Raw genomic sequence first — 22,630 nt, forward strand, 5'->3', positions numbered from 1 at the left:
GAGAAGGAGGACTGTTCTCCAAAAAAGCTACTGATGGAACACATACAACTAAATACACAGAGAGAAATAGAGATATAAAGAAATATAATAAAGGCAAGTAAAATGGTGGCTCCAAATAGTTATTGACATTTCCTTCATGCAGGCACTTAAGTCTCATTCAAGTTTAATCTCGCAGTATTGTTACATCAGCTATTACTCATCCATCTGATTATCAAGGCTGTGTTTAAAAGCTACACTGTGATTGATGACGATGAGATTTCAAGTTGCCCCACTTAAATGTGGACTGTGCTATTCTCTCTTATCTGCTGATATAACACTACAGTCACTCAGCCTACACTCTGTCCATGTGAGCATTGATATTTGCCGTCCTGTTTTCCATAAAGAAAGAAAGAAAGAAAAAGTGCTGCACTTCCTTTTGGCAAGAAACAACAGTTTGCTTGGGAAACTTTCAAAAAAGTTCTTGCTGCGTCTTTATTTTTCTGTACATCTGTGAGCATAATTTGTGGTGTACTGACATGTAAAAAAAGAAGAAAAAAAAACAGCTGAGGTTTAAAAAAAAAAAAAAGAAGAGCGAGAAAAAGTGAGAGTGAGATAAAGAGAAAGCTTAGAACAGAAGGATGTGAGGGGCTTGGAGAGTCCAGGGGAAGGGAGAGGACTCATTTACTGTGCACCCAACTGAGAGCCATAAACCCACCCACCCACCCTCCTGCTCTCTCTCTCCTTCTCTCTCTCTTTCCTCCCATCCCTGCATCCTCTGCTCGCTGTAACTAGGCAACGCTGGCTTGAAACGATTCAGATGGTAGAGGCAGGCCCATCAAAGGCAAAGACAGACAGTCCAGGCCTTGCTATCTTTTTTTCTTCTTCTTCCTTTCTATCGCTCTATTCCTCTGCTTCTCCCACCTGCTTGTACACTACGCTCTGCTAATTGCTGCTGAGTCTTACCAAGCCTGATAAAGTAGTGCCAATGTATTACACGGAGCACTACTAAAGAGGACAATGAATTCCTTTTTATGCAGTGTGCACACCTTAACTCACTGCTTTACTGATGGAGAAGGGAAGTCATTTTTTTCAGGGTGAAATGACTAATTAAAGTAGGAAAAATATCACATTTTACAGTTTGAATTAATGTGTGGGAGCTGAGTGTGACTGTGGACACACTGGGGGACAGCAATTATGGTAAAAAATGGGTGGACAGACAGCAGGGTCCAATGAGTGCTGGCACATAGGGGGGAAATGGCCAATTAGAGGCAAAAAAACTGAGGAGATTTAAAAATAAAGAAATGAGACAGGAACAAGAGTGATGAGTGATAAAAAAAAAAAACAATATTTCGGGAGACGTCTTCAAAGTAGCATGGCCCCCGGAGATCAATGACATATATGTACACATGCTTCATCCCTGGCATCGGAGTTAACATGAGGGTAGTAAAGATGCGTGTGTCATTATAACAGACATGTAATGCTTAAAAAGGCAACATGACCCCCCCCCCCTTAGTTCCTCTCCTGCCACTGACCATCTGTCCCTGCAGAACACGATCCACGCATCACTAGTGGGGATCTACATGTGCTACGTCTGTGAGAAAAGTCTGAAAATATAACCGTGTCTGCAGGGAGGGAGAGAGCATGAGTTCAAATTCTAGGCAAAAATGTCACAACAACAATATTGCCAAAGCATCAAAACAGCAATTGAAATCAAACATTTTAGAGTTGAATTTGTTAAAGTAAATGTTACTAATTTTAGTGCATATTTTATACTGTGGGAAGAAGTGCAACTCTGTCTAAGCCTGTCGAAAAATGACCACATATTGTGTTTTCTATCGGTTGCCATTATTTTATTTCGTGACTACTTGTTTAGGATGTGTCTCTGCTTTGTACTGAGATATTCTGCCAATTCATAATCTCTTTTTAGGGTCAGATGACATTCTAATCTACTTTGGCTTTTAGTTTCTTCTTTACAACATTCAATGATATTCCTATTCCTGTACAAGCTGAGATGTAAAGGAATTAAACCAGAAAAATTGCTTCTATCCTCAAACATTCTTTTCTCATTGTAGTCCAGCTGCTTCTGTGCCTATAGACAAAACAGTGCTTTCTGGCCCTTAAAGGTCAAGATATACAAATATTAAGACAAGTGTTTGCCAGTTAAAGCTGTGATTGCCCTATGATGCATTAGCCTGACACCACCCTGTATCATCCCCTCACAACTACTTCTTTAATCTCTCTCTCTCTTTCTCTCACTCTCTTTCTCTTTCTGTGTGTGTGAGGTTCATCCGGTGTCAAGCTGTGGAAGGAGCCGAGGATGACAGGAAGGCCATCTGTGCCAAGCTCTGTCATACTCTGTCTGTGTTGACATTTCCACACACGACGAGTACGCACACACAAATACTGGCACACACACACACACACACACACACACACACATGCCCACTTACACAAATAAACACTCTGGAATAACAACAGCTTTTTTTATCAATGATGCATAAAACCACTGCTACACACATACACACGTAATTGACACAGGTTGACAGCCTCTCACATTATCCATGCTGGGATGGTTTCAGTATACCCTCAAAGATCAAGTGTAGCATTTGCTGCGCCATAATCCCACTGAGGCAAGTTATTTCAATGAACCATTATGTCCAGTCTAACTGCCTGTTGTTGACTGTATCGTCTGTCAGGTGTTATGGCGCCATGTGGGACCAGGTCAGTTCCAACAGTCAATCAGCAGTGATGGTAATTAGCTCCGCACCTGCTCACCGAAACACCACGAGCAAATGCAGCGGTACCATTGGATGGCTGCATGCTAAATTAGCCCTGACACCACACAAACTGCATGGCTTTACTACTTCTACTTACTGCCACTACATCACAATGATCTATCCATGCTTCATGTGTTTTTCTATAGGGGGGGGACTGCACGTCATTCAAGTTATCCATATGAAAAAGCCCACGTGTTAAAGCACATGTTGGTGTTCATTTGTGGAGGTGTGAGTTTGTTAATGTGTATATTTGTGTCAGTTTCCATTTGTACAATGATAAAACATTCCAACACATTTTTAAACACAATGCCTCCTTTAAAAAATATAGATTTCAATGTGAAGAAACTGCTTGAGTTCATCCTGTGACTTACAAGTTCCTGTTTGAACTAATATATAAATCTTCATCCACACATAGCTGTTGTTATGTAGCGAGTGCAGCAGAAAGCAGCAGCTGTAGGGCTGATGTCATGTCACAAGAATGAATGTGTGAATCTGCACATTTCCGCCTCCGTGTACAGTATTTTCTTTCCTTCAGACAGTTTGAAACTTTAGAAAAGGAAAAAGTGGAGCAGACTATTTCCTTTTTTCTTAAGTCAGGTTTAACCACAAAACAGAGGCACGTTCATCCTATTCTATCGTTACAATCAACCACAGTTGTCACACTGTTCCTGTATGTACAGTTGGTCCGGTTAACCACATCAATCTGTTGACCACAGATTGGTGCCATCGGCTTAATTTAGGGCTTAGGTGCCTGGCATGAGGGCATCACCACACTGGGTTCTACTTTCTAATCCAATATCTACCTGCCTGGTCCAGGATTTAACAGATGACTTTTAGGCAAACACTACCTACAAGCTACCCACACTGTCTGTTTCATTTGGTCAGAATTTGCTCTAAAGTAATAAATACAAAGCTTGACTTTAAATCCAATTGTGAGGTCAAACACGGTCACAAAGACTAACCCCTCTGTCCTCTCAGCTCAAAAGCAACCCATAGTAGTCGCTCTCGTTTCACAACACAAATTTGCCGGTAATGTGAGGGACCTCCTGACAGCTGTGCCCAAATGATCTCTTAAGCCGCCGAACACCACATCTAATTGCCACCGAATCCCGTTCCCAAGCGTGCACGTAGCTGAAAAAGCATCACTTCAGTGAGCAAACTGACAGATTGCATTATGTAAGCTGATTTCTGATTACACCATTCAAGAGCACAAGTGGGAATTTACTTAGACGCTCAACAGAAGGGCATTCACTGTGTTTTTTTCTCTTCCTGCATCCAAGAAGCAACACAATCTAAACAAACTGGATCTGGGGAATGAAGTCCAAACGATGAGGTGAAGGCTTGGATCACGGAGTCTATTGGCATTCCCACGCTGTACTACTCGGCCATCTTGCCAAAGCCTAAGCTTAACACTTAGACAGCAAAGAACCAAAACAAACAAAGAGGTTAAACAATTTTACACTACAAATCCCCGAGGTTGTTTTTTTTTCTCTCTGAAGCAGTGTCAGCCTTCTCCAACCATCAGAGGGGGGGGGCTAAAATATTCAAAATGATGAGGGGAAGCCCTTTTCCAAGCTCTTCTTAGTCCCAGTAGAGAGGACTGATTTCAAACATACATTAATAGCTGTTATGAACATGGATGGATCTCCACCTTATAAAAACATATAATCTACTGTCTACTGTACAGCTCCAAAATGTCAACGGTTTTTGTTCAATTTGACGGAAAGAAAACATCCTTTCCATGTTGCAGTGTTTCCGATACCTTCATTCAGTAGCAGCGCGTCATGGAGGAAAACGACTGATTCATTTAGTTACAATGAGGATCTATCACTTTGGACATCCTCATTTTACTCCAAAAATGTAAATGAGGTGGCAGCTGGATGAAGTGGTAACATCTGACCTTCAGTACACAGATTGGATAGGGGAAAAAAGAAGAAAAAGAAACAGAGAAGAGAAGAGAGAAAAGAATAGATTTAGCCAGCTAATGTAATGTTTGATGGATTTTACAATTAAATAGTCTTTGTTTTATTCATTAGTCTATGTTTTATTAAAATTGGTTATATCCACAACTAATTATTAATGTTACGAATTATACTATTATAGCCTACAAAGTCATTTTAGTTCATTTTTGGACATTTTAAACTAAAACATTACAATTTCCCTCTAAAACTGTGGGTATATATTAAATGTAAATAAAGATCTGCTTAAGTTTGCTGTATACTCTGACTGCTGACATATTGCAACACCCAGGCACAAAAAAACCCTTCAGCCCCCACTGCTGAAGCAAATCTTAGGGGAAACACTGTGTTGACTTCTTTTTATCACTCTTCTTCCTATTTCTGGTAATAAGCACAATGGCAACACTATTTGTTTTGCAAATATAGACTGTCAACTGTTGAACTTGACTGTGAATCATGAACTCAAGTGATCAGCCACAGTCACGCTCCACTATGATCCCCAAACACAAGGCATCACTTCATTTGTGTGAAGCGCGGGTAGTTGGAACAATTCGACAGCTCCACACAGAGACACGTTCTCTTATTTGAATGAATGTTCCCCGTCTGTGATTCACAGCCTTCATCCCTTCTCTTCATCAGACGTGGCAGCGGACCATTACATTACAACATCTATTTCTCAGGAGACAGCGGCGCTACGAGTGAATGTGTGAGCAGGTGATTTGGGAGCTGTGGATGCATCTTCCCACATGCAGCGGAATGAGATCGTCACAGGCAATTGCATTTTCATTAACACACGTAGTAGAATCAGTTGATTTGTTTTTACAATAGAAGCTGCTCCCTCTGAAATGATTCCTACTGGGGGGGGGTTGCTGGATTTTGCAAGCCAAAAATGAGAAGGGGTAAAATAGATGTATTGTTTTGGGAGATGGTTGAGAGTCACTTAACCTGATATGATTTACAATCTCACAAACAACCATAACGCTTCTCCTATCTACTATTTCATGCTTTTTTTTTTGCATAATGTGTTTGCAGACAAGTGCAGACACAGCCATAAACACAAATACAACCTGACGTGGTAAATAGCAGACAGCTAGTACAACCACAGGTATCCACCTGGCTGTGGAGCAAAGCATTCCGGTCTCATACACCTGCACAGCTCAGATAAATGCAGCTGATAAAGCTAAGTGCAACGGAAGGAGAGGAAATCCCAGCAGAGAGAGTGTTTAGAGGAACCATTCACGACTGAGCCAAACATTTCATCTCCAGCGTTATTGGCCTCGCTTCAGTCAAATAATAGCTTTACGGCCATTATTTGACACCTGGACTGGATTTTTTATGGCTTTATTCACACATGATGGGTCATTTACAAAAAAAAAGCCAGTTGCTTGAGCCAAATGTGGCACCTGCTGTGTGAGGTGGAGCTGTGTTATTGATGGAAAATGGCAGCAGGTTGAAAAGTTCAAGTTTTCTCTTATTTTTCTCTTATGTTGCTGTTGACGCCTTTATTAATGAACATCTTGAGCGTGACGATCATTTAGTACATAACTGGTTTGAAATCCTATTTGCTCACATGCTTTAGAGTTTTCCTGGATCTTCATTTATTCATGCATGGAAGGATGAAAAGGAACACAGCTGACTGGGCTCTTACTGTGGTTGAACAAGTTCTTCTTCACCTCTTTTGTCCTGGTTACACTGCGTGGGTGAAAATCCTATTTTTAGATTGATTTGACGTTGCTAGAGTCCCCCCCCCCCCCCCCCCCCCCAAGTCCATTTCACTAACTTTACTGTGTTTGAGCACAAGAGATGATACATACATAATAAATGTATTGCAGTGATTTATTAATGAAGCATGCAGGAGAATGCTGTCACCTAAATCTCAATCTAAACTCAAGCTTTTTTTTCACTTCGCCGTCAATCAAAACAGCATAGTATCATATAGCGTACATCTAGGTCAACTTGTCTGGAATTCATACTTCGGAGACTCCCCAGGCTCATCAACCAGGCATGAATAATCCATGTCCAGATTTCAATTAGCCTGCAAGCAAGACTCATCAATATGTGTGTGTGCATATGTGTGCGTGTGCGCGCTCTCCAGAAATAACTAACTTTAACACCGATGAGACAGAGACAAATGCTGAGCCTGGAGCCATTGCTCATTTACAGATGTCTGTGTTAAGTAAAACCCAAACAGGGTGAGAGATCCATCTGTTTCGTCTTCATCCCGTTCTCTGTTGTTTCTGAGCATCATGAGTGGCCTTGGTTTATCTTTACTTAGCGATGCTGTGTGGCGATAGCACAATATAATGCCCTCTGATCGAATTAGGATAAAAATAGCTCGGCTGTTGGTTTGGAAGCTCTGGGAATTGCAAAGAATGTCCCTTTCTCCTTTGAGAGCTGCAGTGTTGAGCTTCATGAGTTCCACGAATGATGAGCTTTAACCTTCATCCTTGAGCATCACGCACCTCCGCCATCCTCTCCTCCTCATCTTCCAGAACGAGCCTTCTTCTTCTGCATCCAGACTCAAAATCTCAGCTTATTTCTCTCAAGAGAAGATAAAGAACAAAGATGTTTTCTGATTTTCTATCAAAAATATAAACACAGCAGATCACTCAGTCGAAAATATGTGTGTGATCAAGAAAAGAAGAGATTATTCTGCCTTTTCTTTCTATTTAAGTGACAAAATATGACACTATTCATTGTTTTGAGTAGAGCCCGATAGATATATCAGTCAGCTGATATTATCGGCCGATATTGACATATCACAGATATATTGGTATCGGTGAATATGTTGTCTCATATGTGCCGATAATAAAAGTGTCACAAGGTATTTTATGTCTTGTGAAGCCATGCTGAAACCTTTATACCCACTAACATCCAATATCCACAAGAGTCACCTTTTATAGACTTGAGAAAACACTTTCTATCTAACTTCTTACACATTTTTATATATCAAACACAGAGTGGAAAGCATCTTAACTGTGGAATTTGCTCAGACATGAGACACTAGCCGGGGAGAGAGGGGAGTATTACACAAGTGATTTCCGCCCCCCCCTTTGGGAATTAATTACTTAACCTTTTTGTTGATAACAGCTGTAAAACTTAACTACCCTTAACGCCTTTGTAATCTTCATATTCCAGTCAAAGACAAGTGATGGGCTTGTCCCAGAGAGACCTGTCTCATGGTATTGACGTGTACTTACAAGTAGATATACATGCTGTGAAGTAAAATCTATGTAGCATGACAAAAAGGCATAAATGGAGATAAAGAAGCTGTCGGGGAGAAGCATAAATCTGATGAGAACACACAGTGGAACCTATAGGGAGCAAATCACTACATCATTACACTGCTGATTTATGCAAGGGGCTATTTCTCATATCTATTCTATATGAGCGTTCACTGACCACTGTGTGTTAGTTTGTGCACATTTAATGTAAAGTGTGTGTGTGGTGTGTGTGGTCACCGCAGTCAGCAGTTCTCATGGCTCACTTTTTTTTAATCGCCTTTTCAACGCAGCCGAGGTCACACACATTAAAACACTCAAATTAATGCAGAGTCACAAAACACCCATTTTAAAAAATGTTCTTATTTGTTCTCTTAAAGCCAGATCAAATAAAAGTGAGCAACTACAAGAGCTGGTTTAAACACTGGAGCGTCTATTTCCTCACTCTTTCATAGGACAGATATCCAATCTCTCTGCACCGCATGATTTCCATATTTACTGTTCACAAAGTCAAGATTACAACCAGATCTTTACTATAGGGAGGCTCGGGCACGGTGGCCTATATGTAACTTTCCCATGTCCTCATTTCGCCTGGACCGAGCTGTGGCAGTTCCTCCCCGGGATATGTACAGGAGTCTGCCTGTGGAATGCAATTAGAGGTCTGGTGACAGGGTCAAAGGGTCGTTATTTAAAGACTTGCTTGCTTAGCTTAGGACAAATATTAAAAAAGACTCAGCTCTTTAATGATCACATTTATCCTAAAAGATACAATTGACAAGATTTTGAACCAGCTGATGAGAGAAGAATTAACCTTTAGACTAACCTCCTGTTACGTGCACTGACTATAAGGTTATGTTAACTAGTACGTCAAGCTGATATTTGCCTTTCAGTCAACACTCAAAACCAGTAAGTCAGTGAATGTTCATACCTAATATAACTGCAAGCTCCAACTAAAAACTGCAATGAGACTTATCAAAAGCAACTTCTCACTTACCTACAAACCGTTCATCAAGAGGTCATGATGAGACTTTTAGTATTAAATGATGTATCATGGGTTCATTAATACTAATTTTGGAACCTTTTTCTGGCATGAAAGGGTTCAAAAATGATGTACTGATTGTTCCAAATGTGGGTGACTATCAAAGCACTCATATCACCGACACAAAAAACCAAACTGGATTAAATCTGTAGTGTGTCTGACTCACCTGAAAAAGGTGGCTCTAACATCTGATTGTCCCTGTGGAGGTATTTCAGGTACGCCCAACTAGTAGGAGACCTCAGGGCAAAGCCAGAGCATGCTGGAGGGATTATATATCCCACTATGCGTTGGAATGTCTAGAGGCTGCTATTATAGCGACCCAGGTGACAGGAAATTGATGGATTGACAGATGGATGGACAGATGGACTCAAAATGTCTATCTTTCAGCAGCTTCAGTCCAAAAGGAAAGCACCAATATACGATCCGTCTTCAAAAACCATACTGATGAAGTCACCCATTCCATGTCGATAACAAAGTTCCTGAAGGAGGCACAGCTCAGAGGCCTGAGGCATTCCTGATTACTCACTCTAGGGAGCCTAATCATGACAGAGTGGAGTACAGTGAGGCTGACTGGCCTTTTTTTTGCGGTGCATCATTTCCACTGAGCAACATAGCTTTGGGAAGAAACCTGTCGTGTCAGAGAAAGTAAGACAGACAGAGTTCCAAGTGGCATTTTGACCTGTTTTTGGCTGACATCGTTCCATCCTGTGAAGGGCTGTTTGTACTCAATAAGACTCCAATCTTAGAGGATGCAATGCCAAGGTGGGTGTTATGCTACGACCTGTGTGGTGTTTATTTTCTCCAGACATTACAGGTAATTGTCTGTCTTGTATTCCCTCCTTGTCTCTCTCCTTCCTATTTCTTTGCTAATTACTGGCGTTAACATTTTTTTTTGTATCAAGAATACTTAATTAGACACTTAAGATTTCATTATACCCTGACGAAAATGATACAAAAATTGTGCACTAGAGAATCTCATTAAGGTTCTATGATGTTGGTTGTATTTGTTTTGAGGAAAATAACTAGTCTTCAATCTGCTGGGACACTCTCTAAAACCTCCCAACAGGCCGTCCACTCAAATGTACAGTCGAGTGTGACTGTGCTGTGGTGTTAATGGAAAGCTGAAACGTGTTGTTGTTCATTTCCTATCCAACTCCCCGGAGGAAAAAGATGAACCTCCACCACCATTGCCATAAACACTGTCCGTCATTCTCACAACACCTCCCACTGTAACACAAATTCACACTCACCCTTCAATACACTGTCACCACCTCTCACACACACACACACACATACACACAAGCGCATTCACATACCGACACGTGGTGGAGATGACACAAGCTTGAGATCCTACATTGAGTCACTCCTACATCAGCAGACTTATTCAAACTGCCTTCAGGACTTTTGTAAGAAAAAACAAAGACCACTTCCAAACTGATCAGACAGGGATTCCCCTTTTTTCTTTTTCGTAAAAGAGCCCAGCAAGGGATAAAAAAAAGCTTGACCACAGATGGCCAAATTACCAGGTTTTATCCTATGCAGCACCAACCTGTAAGCTCTTAATAATAAGGATGGAAGTTAACAGAAACATATGATCATTTCCACACAGCAGACCTGCAGCGAATGGTACCCTGACACCCCAGTTTGAACAATTACAATCTACTACAATCTTAAGGTTGATTTCCAATATGAGCTAGATGAGTGGCTCCCAATTTGAAGGGGTCTTTTAAGGGGTTCTCATCGGTCTCCAGCAAAAAGGGGAATGATTTCTTTTCACCAAGTACCACAATTACATAATGTATGACTATGTTGGCCATTGTTTTCATACATTTCCTTTAATAAAATATCTTAAAAGCAAAAATTCTCATTAGGTGGGGGGTCCCTGGTCTAATTTGTGTCAGTTAAGGGGTCCTTGACGTGAAAAAGTTAGAGAACCACTGCTAGAGCCAATAAAAGGGAAACCTACTGTAGTTAGTGCTGGAGCGGGTGGGTGGGTCCTTTGCACAGATGTTGCAAGCTCTCATTATCTGTTAATACCAGCCTAACTCTTCAGAGGACAATAAATCACCGTCTTCAGCTACTTTGCAACATGATAATAAACACTGTGTAAATTGGCAGCCTGTGTGTTGGCGTTACTATTATTTAAATCGCATTCAGTCTCGTCAGTCATGAGGAATAAGCCATGTCTGTATCTTACCGTCTATATTTTCTCTGTCGCTGATGTGCTGGAGGTTGCAGCCCGTGTCCTCCCGGCTCAGCTCAGGCTCTGGCCGATAGGGCTCCAGCCTGGAGTGGTTGTTCCTCCGGTGTTTGGGGCTCGACGACACGCAGCAAGAGGTCGTATTCCCCATGGTGAAAGAAGGTTGTTGCGGTATTCCTCGCAAAACACTTTTTTAAAATTATCTCTAGCCTTCCCCTTGCTCTTAACGTTACTACAAGAGAGAGAGAAAACGGGGCGGTAACGCAGATAGACAAGACCTGGTGCAAAACTACAAACTGGCCCCGGTATCCGTTAGCGTTACACGCCCTTCCCCTAGTCTAAAATAGGCTTAGCTGGTCAAGCGGAGCCATTTAAAAGGCTGATAAAAAAAAAAAAAGCTAAGGTAGGCTAATAAATAAGTAGAGTAACCCAACGTATGTGACTCTATATTACTGTATTTAACAGGCTTCGTTTCACTGTCGACTCCCCCGCCTTGTGTTTCCCGTCCGAGCGTCCAGTTATCTTCTCAAACACATTGTGATACACTGTTGCGTTATGGCGACATGAATGAATTTGAGGACATAATACTTTAGCTAGTCTGGGAACGATATTTTCTGCTCTCGGCGCTACATGGTTGCCGATGTACTGTAGACTGCCGCTGCTGCTACATCCGCTGCCGTGTTGCTTTCACATGCGTCGCGAAAGCTCCGATATTTTATAAATAGATCGCCACTTCTTTTTTTTAATGCGCTACTTTTGTTTTTCACTCACCAAATCCTTTATGTGCACGCGTTCATAACGCAGATTCATTATATTTAAGGAGGAGAAAACAATGATATGTAGCCTACAACAGCGTTGGGAGTAATCACCTTGGACTCTTTTTGTCCTATATTAGCCTAACACAAACAAGTTGCACAAAAATGATACGTAGCAATTTAAAAAAGCGTTCTTTATTCTTTCAGTCATTGACTCCATATTCCTGCTGTTTATTTGTCATATCGTGTTTGACCACATTGTGAATGAAGGTTCAAACATATAGATTAATCTGAATTACTACATTCCTGGCAGCACGTAAATGGGTCATAAAAACCCACAGCACTGTGGCTGTGATGAAAAAGGTTCCGGTTCAAGTGGGTGGCTACTAACTGTGTAATAAATGGACAATTGTGACTGTCTCTTGGGGAATATAGTTAAATAAGAAAAAAAAACATGGAATACAATACAATACAATACAATACAATACGATACAACACAATGCAATACAATGCAATACAATAGAAACCTCTTAATGATTAAAGTGGGTTGCTGAGTCAGTCATAGACACCAATTATTAAGCTTTATAGTGAGTATAATACCAATTACCTAAGAATATAATACATTTGGATTATATTCTTCTTGTTGTATCAGGTGGATGAGCTCTACTGCTGTCTGTCCCTTTTCATGACCTGTTATGGACCTAAAGACCTGTCATCTCCCTCTTACCAATTCCCCTGTTTCCCTATTTAATTATTTGATCTTGACTGACGACTGACAAATCCATAGGGGCTTTACATTGCTTGTGACAGAGGTAAATAGCTTCACATACTAAATCTCACTGCAGGATTAGGCCGGATCAGGAAAGGTCAACGTAAACAAAGCAGAGTCCTGAAGAATAGCCTAATCCTTTAAGATGTTTCTGGACAATGTGAGACAATGTGCACATGTTGATCCCTCAGACTATCACTGATGATGATGGAGACAAGAGGATGTGTGGTGATAGAGATGTCTTTTGAATTATTACACTGGTTGGCATGCTGCATTCCATGATCAGACATGGTGCTGTAGTGCAGCCTGCTGGTACTGCAGCTGCATTGCATTTAATAAAAGAAGAAGGCTAAGACTTAAGTGTAACATCAGTGTTAGTGATGTTACTAACAGTGATACCCCCCCCCATCCCCCCAGACATATATTAGGACAATACTCTGCTTGAAACAATATGTATACTTGTTCACTTAGGCCTCAAATTTTAAAAAACTTTCCATTGACAGCAGACAAATGTGATGTCATCAAATGTCAAACACACATTCTGCAGAATAAGATGTTATGAATAAAGGGGAACTTTAATGTACCCACAAGTATGAGGGTAAAATCCATAGTCTATTGGTACAAATCACTTCTGCTTTCATTGATGTAGCAATGGTAGTCTATGGTACCAATACGCAGTTTTACCGAAAACTTTCAGCATTTCCTGTTCCCTCTTAGGGCATTCCACAGTGTAGTTTTGTCTGTATCAGGGTGGAAGTTAACTGTGTTTTGCTACAGACTGGACAGGAATAAGGTTTCACAATAGGCCCAGGTGCAGGATAAGTCACTGTGGTATTGGATTCTTTCCTCAGTTGTTTTGTTTCCATACTGTCTCCTTAACAAATTGCACATGGGAGTGACAGAGCAGGAAATTTAACATCATTGAAACCAAACATTGAAAAAAGTAGTGTAGGCATTGTAAGCAAGTCAACTTAAAACATGGAAAAGAATGGAAAAGGAAAACAAAATCCTATTCCCATAATCATACTCTCTTCCAAAAACTCTCTAGAAAGTATTTCCTTTTTTTCTTTGCTAGTCTTTCCTGTCAAAAGTTTTGCTCCCTACTGTAAGTTGGCTGACATCTTTGGCTTTTCCTTTTACAGCGGCACATTCTTAAGTATTTGTTTCATTTCAGGAACTACATCCACTAAATCAAAGAATGGCATCACTGCAAACAGAGCCAATATTTCCTTCCCTTTGAGCACATGCACATTCCTTAGGATGTGATTTATGGAAAATGTGTTTAAATGCTCATCATACTTCCCCTTTCCTCCAGCGTGTACTGCATAGTGACAGTGTGGCCTTCCTACAGCACATCTGTCATCTACGAGAGGCAACAAAAGATGTACGAGGTGAAGAATTGCTTCGCTTTATCTGCCCTCACATTAATGGAGGTACGATCAAGTTGACTCATCATCTAAAGGACAGCACACCATGTTCCCAGCACAATTCCAAGGTTGAGACTCAGCATGGTGATAAGCCTTACAGTATCTTTCTTCCAATAGTTTTTGCAGTCCAGCCACTGCTTAACACTGAACAATGTGCTGTATACCATGTGTAGGTCTTCTAGTGTGTGTGAAAACAACCAAAAGAGACTGAGAAAGTACTTTATTGAAGCAAATAAATATTGAAAATGTGTATACAACCTACAAATATAGTGTAATCATAACAAGACAACAGTAAAAGCACCAACAGAGAAGACAGCATTTCTACATACAATTCATCATGTAAAATAACTCTATTCAAAAAGAAACATACATAAATAACTTCTCAATTTAGCCATTTATACTAAGATGAAACAGCAAATTACTAAGTTTGTAAGATCATAAAATTTCATCAAATGTGTTTTTGTAAACTAAATATACATTTGTTCATATTAAGACTTTTTTTTTTTTTTTTTTTACACAAATCAAGCACTGGTATTCCAAACATCCAAAACTCAGGGTATTTCTTCTAAATAAATATGAACGCCAAAGGACAGAAGCAAGAAAAATCCTCAAAGTGATGCGCAACAGATGCTGGTAGGTCTCTACATTAAATATGAAGGAAGACGCGTGATAAATGCAGGCGGTGTTAGTTCCTTTTTGATGTGGAGCCAAATTAAATACATAGATAGAGGCCCTTATGCTCCGATTCCCTTTGAACATTTAGCTTCTGGCTGCCTGAAGAATCTCTGTAGAAAAATAGACCATCACAAAGACTATCAAGTTGTGTCTTTAATAGAGCTGAAAGACAAAACTGAGCATCAAGGAATGTAAAATGCAGTTCAGAGAAGGTGTTAGTGACATATAGAGGCAGATGAGCCTTCAGCATCTGATTCTCCGTGTCTAGTAAGGCGTTGGAAGTCTGCAGGTGGTCCATATATTCCTTCCTTCAGCTCCCCAGTGCAAAAGGACATAAGGTCTTCGCTGATAATAACCCCAACTTGAAATAGGGTTCTTATTTTTGCTGTGGCAGCGCGTGGATAACTCAGAGCCAGAAACATTGACATCATCATGTAAACACATTTAACAGAAAGGACAAGGAGTGTTTTGTGTGAGCGTGTGTGTGTACGCGTGTGTGTGTCTGTACGCGTGTGTGAGTCCTCAAGTCAACCAATACGGTCCCTCCTCTCGCCGGAGGAATCACTCGGCTTTGTGTCGGTAGATGTCTTTTAAGGCTCTGAGCTCCTCAATCAGAGTCTTGTTTTGATTCTCGAGCACGTCCACGCGATTCTCCAGGCATTTGACGTATTCCTTCTTCTTTCGTCGACACTCGCGGGCAGCTTCCCTAAAAGCAACAACCACAGTTTGCATGAATTTAAAAAAAAAGCCTTTGACGTCTTGGCTTTTCTCCCAGATACAACAAGCAACTCATTCTGGACATGAATCAGTTTATGCCAAGAGACAAATAGAGCTCACAATTTCTCATGAGGGTGCAGCATATTCAGAAGGATTACGAGCATGTTTGTGATATTAGATCGTTTTGGGGAGAGGACTTCACACAATAGACCAGTGATTGATAGTAGTAAATAAATGATGCAAGAAAGTGGGAGTCAGCACCAGCAGTTGTTTACAGACTGTCAGTTCAGAGCTTTCTACAGACAGAAAGCAAAAAGAGCACATTAAAAAAACAGAGGGTCATCAGTCTTAAAACACACATCCTTGCAGTCACTCTTCGCTCTAAACATAATGTATGTTACAGTGCACATTGTGAGCAGGCAACCTAAGAATTATCAGCTAAACGGCCTGGATGGAGGAGAATCATGCGGTGAGGTGATGATAGGTTTGTGGATCTTATTATTACGTGCAGTTATTGTCATCCACTGTCAATTGCTAGGTGGTGGTGTATTAGGCAGTGAATATGTCCACAAGAGCCAGACTGATCCTAGATTTTTAGGCCAATACCATGAAGATTTAAGCATGTATCAGAGACACTGTTCTCTGTGCTCTTTGGCATTCCTATACTGCACATTTTTCTAGTGTCCCTGGCAAGCCAGCTTTTAAAATTGTTCTCCTGTGAGTTACTACATCGCAAGCTTCTACAATCAAATAGTGAAATATATAGTGAAGACATGCAGGAAAGGTCTTCCTGGTGTGGCCTTTAAGTAACAGCTGACAACACCAATATATCTGTGCTAATCTAATAATATTGATAAGGCCAATTTATCGTCAGGGTTCTAATATTCAGGTTGATGAGTGTGAGTACTCCTCTCTACCTGTTCCTCATCAGGCGGAGCTCTCTCTTTTGTACAGAGTCCCCCATGGGTTTCTGGGAGCTGCGAGGGCTGGACTCCACCGCAGCCTGCAGGAGGCTGGAACTGCTGTTCCGCAGCTGACAGGCAGTCAGGTCACCCGTAGAGGCTGCAGAGGCACAAAACATGTCAGACAACAGGACTGGGTTGCATCAGCTATTTGGGATATCCATCACTAAGCTTCATTGGTTCTTAGTATGCACTAGCTAGTTTCAAACTAGTTATTTGCTAAATTTGGCTGAGAAATAACTTTCAGTTGGACTATCCACTCAAGCAAACAACTGCGTTACACAAGAAGTCACTGTAAACTCATAAGCTGTAAAATAACTACCTAAAACATTACCTTTAGGGGGGTCAAGCAACATATTCAACTTAAAGTCTGCATCCACTCAAAAATGTGTTTTCCTTATTGTTATTTTGTAACAACATTTTATTATTGTTTGACACTAGATGGCAGTTTTCACTTTCATCTGCAGAAAGTGTGTGCTCAGCTAAAACCTGAGTTTGAGTCATTTACCATCGAGCATGATTTACGACATCACAACTAGTTTGGGAACCACACGTGACCCAATATGCAATTTAAGCGTGTTATCATTCACTGGATTATTCAGGGAGGGAGAAGGAGTAGATGTCATAAGATGTCAATTAAAGACTTTAAAAGAAAGGGAACTAGGTCGTTTAATTCTTTAGTGGAAAATAAGATGAGATAAACTTTAATGTCCCGAGGGAAATTGGTCTTGAGCAAAATTGCTACACAGAGTTGCAGTCAAGCAATACATAGTCGAGATAATACATGACTGGCAAGACAATGCAGAAGTACAGTAGTGGGATCTATAACTGCCAATTCTTTGTGAATGCAGATATTACATCATTTTTTTATAATTCATATATTGAGTAATATGTGTTTCAGAGTAAGAAGTACACACATTCATCTAATGAATGATATTTGATCATTTCTACATTAGTATTTCGTAAATGTCCGCTTCCGTTACAATAGTAAGTGATAATAAAAAAATACCATCTTCCTGAAAGTATAAGTGACTCATCACACATGCTCTGTTCTTTCAACTCCACCACACAGAGAAGGTCAAAGTTCAAGCTAAATCAATCTTCCCAATGTAATAATCCTTGAGACAAAACTGAAATGAAATGGATGAGTGACACCAAAACAGAAAGACACATGATGAAAGATGGTGCCATTCTTATCTATTTCTCCTTCTGTTCATTGCACGCTCATTCCAGAACTTACTCACTGCCCCTCTTATCAGGTGATCTGGCAAAAAAAGGGAACTGCTTATAATCACAGCATGACCGGTGACTGACGTCAGTGTGCATCTTATTCGCCGGTTTGCATTTACATGTCGCTGCTGGGGGCCTGTTCCAGGAAGAGCAGTGACGTCAACCACTGCTGCTATGTGCTTTGAGTGGGCAGAGCATTGAAGCATCTCACAGAGGGAGAGAGAGAGAGAGAGGGGGAGAGAGGGAGCAGTAGTGAAGAGAGAGTGAGAAATAAAGAGAGAGAGAGAGAGCATGACTGAGGAGACAAGCTGCTTATCGAAGTGAACGTGTTGCAACTGACTGTGGAAAAATGAAATATTTCAACAGCTGCTTTCTTTCATTTTACAAAAGACAGCTTGTGATATTATTTTAGGGAATTATTGAGCTTTCTGATGGGAAATACTCACTGACAAATGTAAACAAATATGTCATGTTTGAAAAGCAAAAGCTCACAATACTCTTTCAATTTCTATTTCAGTTGTGACAAATTAAGTCTGAATTTGTTCACATTGATTGTTGACATTAAGTATCACAGACAATGATTGAGACTAAATGAACTACAACTGAGCAACAATGTGAAAAAGCCACATTTTTTCTTTTTTTTTGTTTGTTTTTAGATCTGTCAATAAAAAAGAAGATATTAAAACATACCTGTTTCTGTCTCATCCCCAGTTACAGCCATGTTGTATTAACTCCCAGGCTTTTTTCTCCAAGAGAGGCTTGTCCCCTTCAGAGTCTTCTCTCTGACTGAAATGTTACCACAGCCAACAGCCCAGGCTATGTGTGCAATTTACAATTAGAGGCATTGACATCACCATGACATCATTGGCCTCCTGATGTCAACAGTATGGTTTGCTCTCTCCCTAACACAGCGCTATGAGTCAGGGGCTTTGCTGTTTGTCTTTGGGGAGGATTTTTTCTTTGCCAGTTAGTGGACTTTCATCATTTTGGACTTTAACAAACAAACAAAGAAAAACTATTTTTTGTATGCCAGCAATAACATTTGTTAACACACAGTATATTTTATCACTATAAATCAAAAATGGTATATTTGTATTAAAGTCACAGCTGGACTAGACACGTCACGATTGTTACTTTTTAAAAGGCAGAAGTGAAGTCCTGTAATATGCAAAGGGAAAAACTAATTGGTTGTCAAAGCTTGTGTAAATACATGGACCCAAATATGACCTACAGAATATAATCAAGTTATTCATATACTCACTGTCACTGCAAAACATGATCCTCAACTGAATCATCTCACGCTCAAAACAAATGGAGCTGGCTCCCTCTGCAGGCGTTACAGAGCTACATGAAGCACTGACTGAACCTGTTACTGTAACATTTGGCATATTGGATTTTTGACCAATTATGAAAACATCTCACTTGGTTCTTTCTTCTTGGTGATTTGGTTTATATGTTTATTTATTTATTTAGTGTTTTAGTGTGTATTTTGTAAGATATTGGCACTTTAATAGATTTTATTCACTCCTATATGCTGTTGTCCTGCCACAAAAGTCATACATACAGCATGTTTCATATAGCATTAATACATTTATGAGACTATAAAATATTTGATCAAACATATTTTATGAAATAGATATCTGACATCTCTATTTGTTAGTGGAGGTGGTAAGCTGTGATGATGGAAGCAGTTTCAGATGCAGTTTCAGCATCTGATCCTTGGATAAATGTCCTTTATTGTGTGAGTTAGTACCTTAGCTTGTCTGTTTCCTGATGGCCAGACTATTTAATGGCAGTGGTATGCAAATCAGGTGTTACCTGACAATGTTGGATTACTATGCATCTGCGGGACATCCACATTCTCATTGTAGTATGGATGGGTGCCTGGCATAGGCGGCAGGTTCTGTGTGACCCCAGGCTGGAACTGGACAGGACCCTCTTTACAAAAACAAAAACAGACATGGTATTTTCATTACACAGCCCAGATGTGATTACGGCAACAATAAAGTTTCTACTACTAGTTTCTATTTTTATACATACCAATAATAATTAACTAAATATAATATTCATTTATTAACTGTAAGACACAGCTGGACTACTGTTCTTTTGATGGGGGAGAAATTGGAGCACCCAGAGAAAACAACACAGACATAAAAAGAGGCTCCATGTATTCATAATAAACAGTCTGGAAATGAGGTGTCACCTGGCAGTGTGGACACACAAAAATGCTGCTGGCAACGCGCTGTTTCCTCATAGTAATGAAAAGTGTTTGGTGAGGGCTGTTGACTCCTCTCTATCCCCTCAGGCATGAAGTTCATGGGACTTCTTTGAATATACCCATCTGAGAGGGGTGAAATGATAAAAGAAAAGACAGATCAGGTTATTTACTTACATAACACTGTGGTGATTATGGCACCGATAAGGTTTTTTTTTTATTATACATTATGCCATAATTTACTTAATGTAACCCTGTTTATTCATGTGTTAAAATAAAACTTTTTAAAATACACAAGTCTAAATAAGAAGAGATAATAAATGATTCAAATGACTTTGAAATAATTACATCAACATGGCAAACAAAAACACATTTAGCAGTATATGTCAACATCGTGTTATGTCCATTATACTTTATCTTTGTTTGTATGCATCATCTTGGGACCACTTTTCAGATGCAAGTTGTCCATTTTACACATTTGTCAATATTTCACACAAAATAATTTATCGCCAGTGTGGAATGATCACATATGTATATGTAGTAAGCTAAAGACCTAGCTATTTACCCAAAGACAGAAAACATAAAGACACATAATGGTCAAAGTTCTATCAGCTATAGTAGTAGTGTTACTGTTAGCATAGGTTAAAGGTGTGTGATACACGTGTTTTCAGACATGCTTACAGTGTTGATTTTGGCCAGGATGGTACACAGGGACTTGCGTGTAGGGCTGAGGAGCACATAGCTGATTTTTCCCTCCTTTCTTCGCTCGGTTCATCCTGACAGGCACTGATTGTGGCTACTGCTGAGTGGTGTTCAGCCTGAGATCTCCTTAATGACTGGAGATCAACATTCTTTTCGTTCAGACCTAAATGGTTGAGATGTAACACAATGTTAGGTAAGACAATGCAAATGTACATCAGCGTATGGCAGGTAATAGAAACTTGTAGAGGTAAAGGATTGCAGTAAATTAATAGCTTAATCAATAAAGTAAAGCAATTACTCAGACATGCTGACTCAACCTGGAATTATTGGAGTTTATGACACACGTCTCTTTTTCCATTTTTCAACAGGACATCATAAGTGCACTGTCCGCCTTATCATACTGGTCCACATGTGTTGGAGATATTTGTTTGCGAAAGGGTTTAGCTGTTGCCACATGTGTTTTTTTGACTACCAAAGTCAAATAGATATCCTTTAAAATGCTTCACAGGATTTATCCAACTAATCATTATTAGCAGAAACTCAAAAAGGACATTGATATAAGCTCAGAGAAACGCTGGTAAAACATTAATTTTGGTCTTGCCCACATACAAAACAACTGTGGAGCTAATTAGTATCTACCCTCATATGTATTGTTTAGATTCACTGAATCTGACCATCTCTGTTTGTGGTTCTATTTGATTCATTTGCTTACTGTTTTAACCAAATTTTACATTCACAAATCCAAATTATTATCCTAATTATTAAAAAGCCCCAAATATAATCCATATCAAACAATACATTTCTTCAATATCTGAATGTACAAACATCAAAGCTATACACAAGCTGCTGTCAACTTCTTACCTGCTTTCTGTGGCTTGAATGATTAAGTCCAAGAAACGGTAGACGCTAACCTAATGCTGCATACAATGAATGTATTGTAATGATATCAAAATCATTTCAATAATGTATTAGTGAAAGTGACATTTCCTGTTTGACAGCGGTGCCCCCTCTGCTGGTTAAATTGGTAATTTCTAGTTCAAAGATTAGCTTTAATCTAACGCAAAGTTTGATAATCATGAAACGTTCAATACACCCATGTTGATAATTTAGCTAATTGATAACTCATTTGCTAATAAAGATGTCCTTACTATTTGCAGTATTGCGGTGGATATAAAATCACTATAAATCACACTTTAGCGTAACCTAAACTGACATTTCAGTTAACGTTGCTGTTTAACGTTAGCCGGGTAAAATCAGTCAGTAAAGTAAGCTAACGTTTTATCTGAATTAGCAGTGTACTCACATTAAATTATAATTATTATGCTGTGAAACTTCATGAGCTGGAGCGACGTCCAGAAGTCAGAAAAAATATAGCTTCAGTTAAAAACGTCAACTGAAAAATAGTTTTTGTTTTTTTTATTGAAGAATGTTAACCGTTAGGATATTTTTTTACTGGATTCTGATTGGTTGTTTTTTCTTATTTTCTTCGGTAATATGATACACTATTGTGTGGATTCATATTTTAAATCAGGTCCTGTTGAAAAAACTCAAACAAAAAACGCAAAAACGTTTAAAATAAAACAAATATATGTTTTTGCTCTCACAACTGTCATTCACTGTATTCAAGAGTCTGGAGGCGTTATGATCATTAAAAGTGTTGCTTGGTGGATCACTGTAACTATATACTAGATTAACTGAAATTTTGGCCTACTTACTGATAATAAAAACATTTTTTATCATCATTTTATCATAACAAGGATTACAAAATTGTACAAATTGTCTTTGGTTGTCATTTTAAAAATACTCGATTCCTTAGAGCTTCCCGTAGTTTCAGGCGATACCATGCATATATGGATGTTCTTCTGACTTGAATACAAGTGACTTTTGTCTTATTTTCATCAGTGTATATAAATACAGAACACACTGCTTAATATAATGAAGTATCTCAAAGACGGGTTACTGAGGTTAAAAGCTAAAGAACTTGACTCATTTACGCTACTTCAT

General features: G+C 39.6%; 2 protein-coding genes across 4 annotated transcripts in view; both read right to left on the reverse strand.

Annotated features, from left to right (window-relative positions):
• ccny (cyclin Y) overlaps nucleotides 1-11,775 on the reverse strand; it is a 35,605-nt gene extending 23,830 nt beyond the window's left edge. For both annotated transcript variants that reach the window (XM_053342533.1, XM_053342532.1), the window contains exon 1: nucleotides 11,172-11,775. In XM_053342533.1, the coding sequence (XP_053198508.1) occupies nucleotides 11,172-11,325 (154 nt within the window). In that variant the 5' untranslated portion in view covers nucleotides 11,326-11,775. The remainder of the gene's footprint in view (nucleotides 1-11,171) is intronic.
• A 2,647-nt stretch (nucleotides 11,776-14,422) lies between these two features.
• Nucleotides 14,423-20,940, reverse strand: LOC128382432 (cAMP-responsive element modulator-like). 2 transcript variants are annotated; one of them, XM_053342419.1, is made up of 6 exons: nucleotides 20,925-20,940; nucleotides 20,606-20,789; nucleotides 19,913-20,050; nucleotides 19,528-19,647; nucleotides 16,435-16,579; nucleotides 14,423-15,506 (listed from the first exon to the last, which is right to left on the reverse strand). In XM_053342419.1, the coding sequence occupies exons 2-6, from the start codon at nucleotides 20,697-20,699 to the stop codon at nucleotides 15,362-15,364; spliced, it is 642 nt and encodes a 213-aa protein (XP_053198394.1). In that variant the 5' UTR covers nucleotides 20,700-20,789; nucleotides 20,925-20,940; the 3' UTR covers nucleotides 14,423-15,361. The 2 variants fall into 2 exon arrangements, with proteins under 2 accessions (XP_053198394.1, XP_053198395.1); XM_053342420.1 differs by lacking the exons at nucleotides 19,528-19,647; nucleotides 19,913-20,050; nucleotides 20,606-20,789; nucleotides 20,925-20,940 and adding an exon at nucleotides 18,400-19,154.
• Between the last annotated feature and the right edge of the window lie 1,690 nt (nucleotides 20,941-22,630).

The sequence above is a fragment of the Scomber japonicus genome, chromosome 21, assembly GCF_027409825.1.
Source record: "Scomber japonicus isolate fScoJap1 chromosome 21, fScoJap1.pri, whole genome shotgun sequence".
In the NCBI taxonomy this organism is placed as follows: domain Eukaryota; kingdom Metazoa; phylum Chordata; class Actinopteri; order Scombriformes; family Scombridae; genus Scomber; species Scomber japonicus.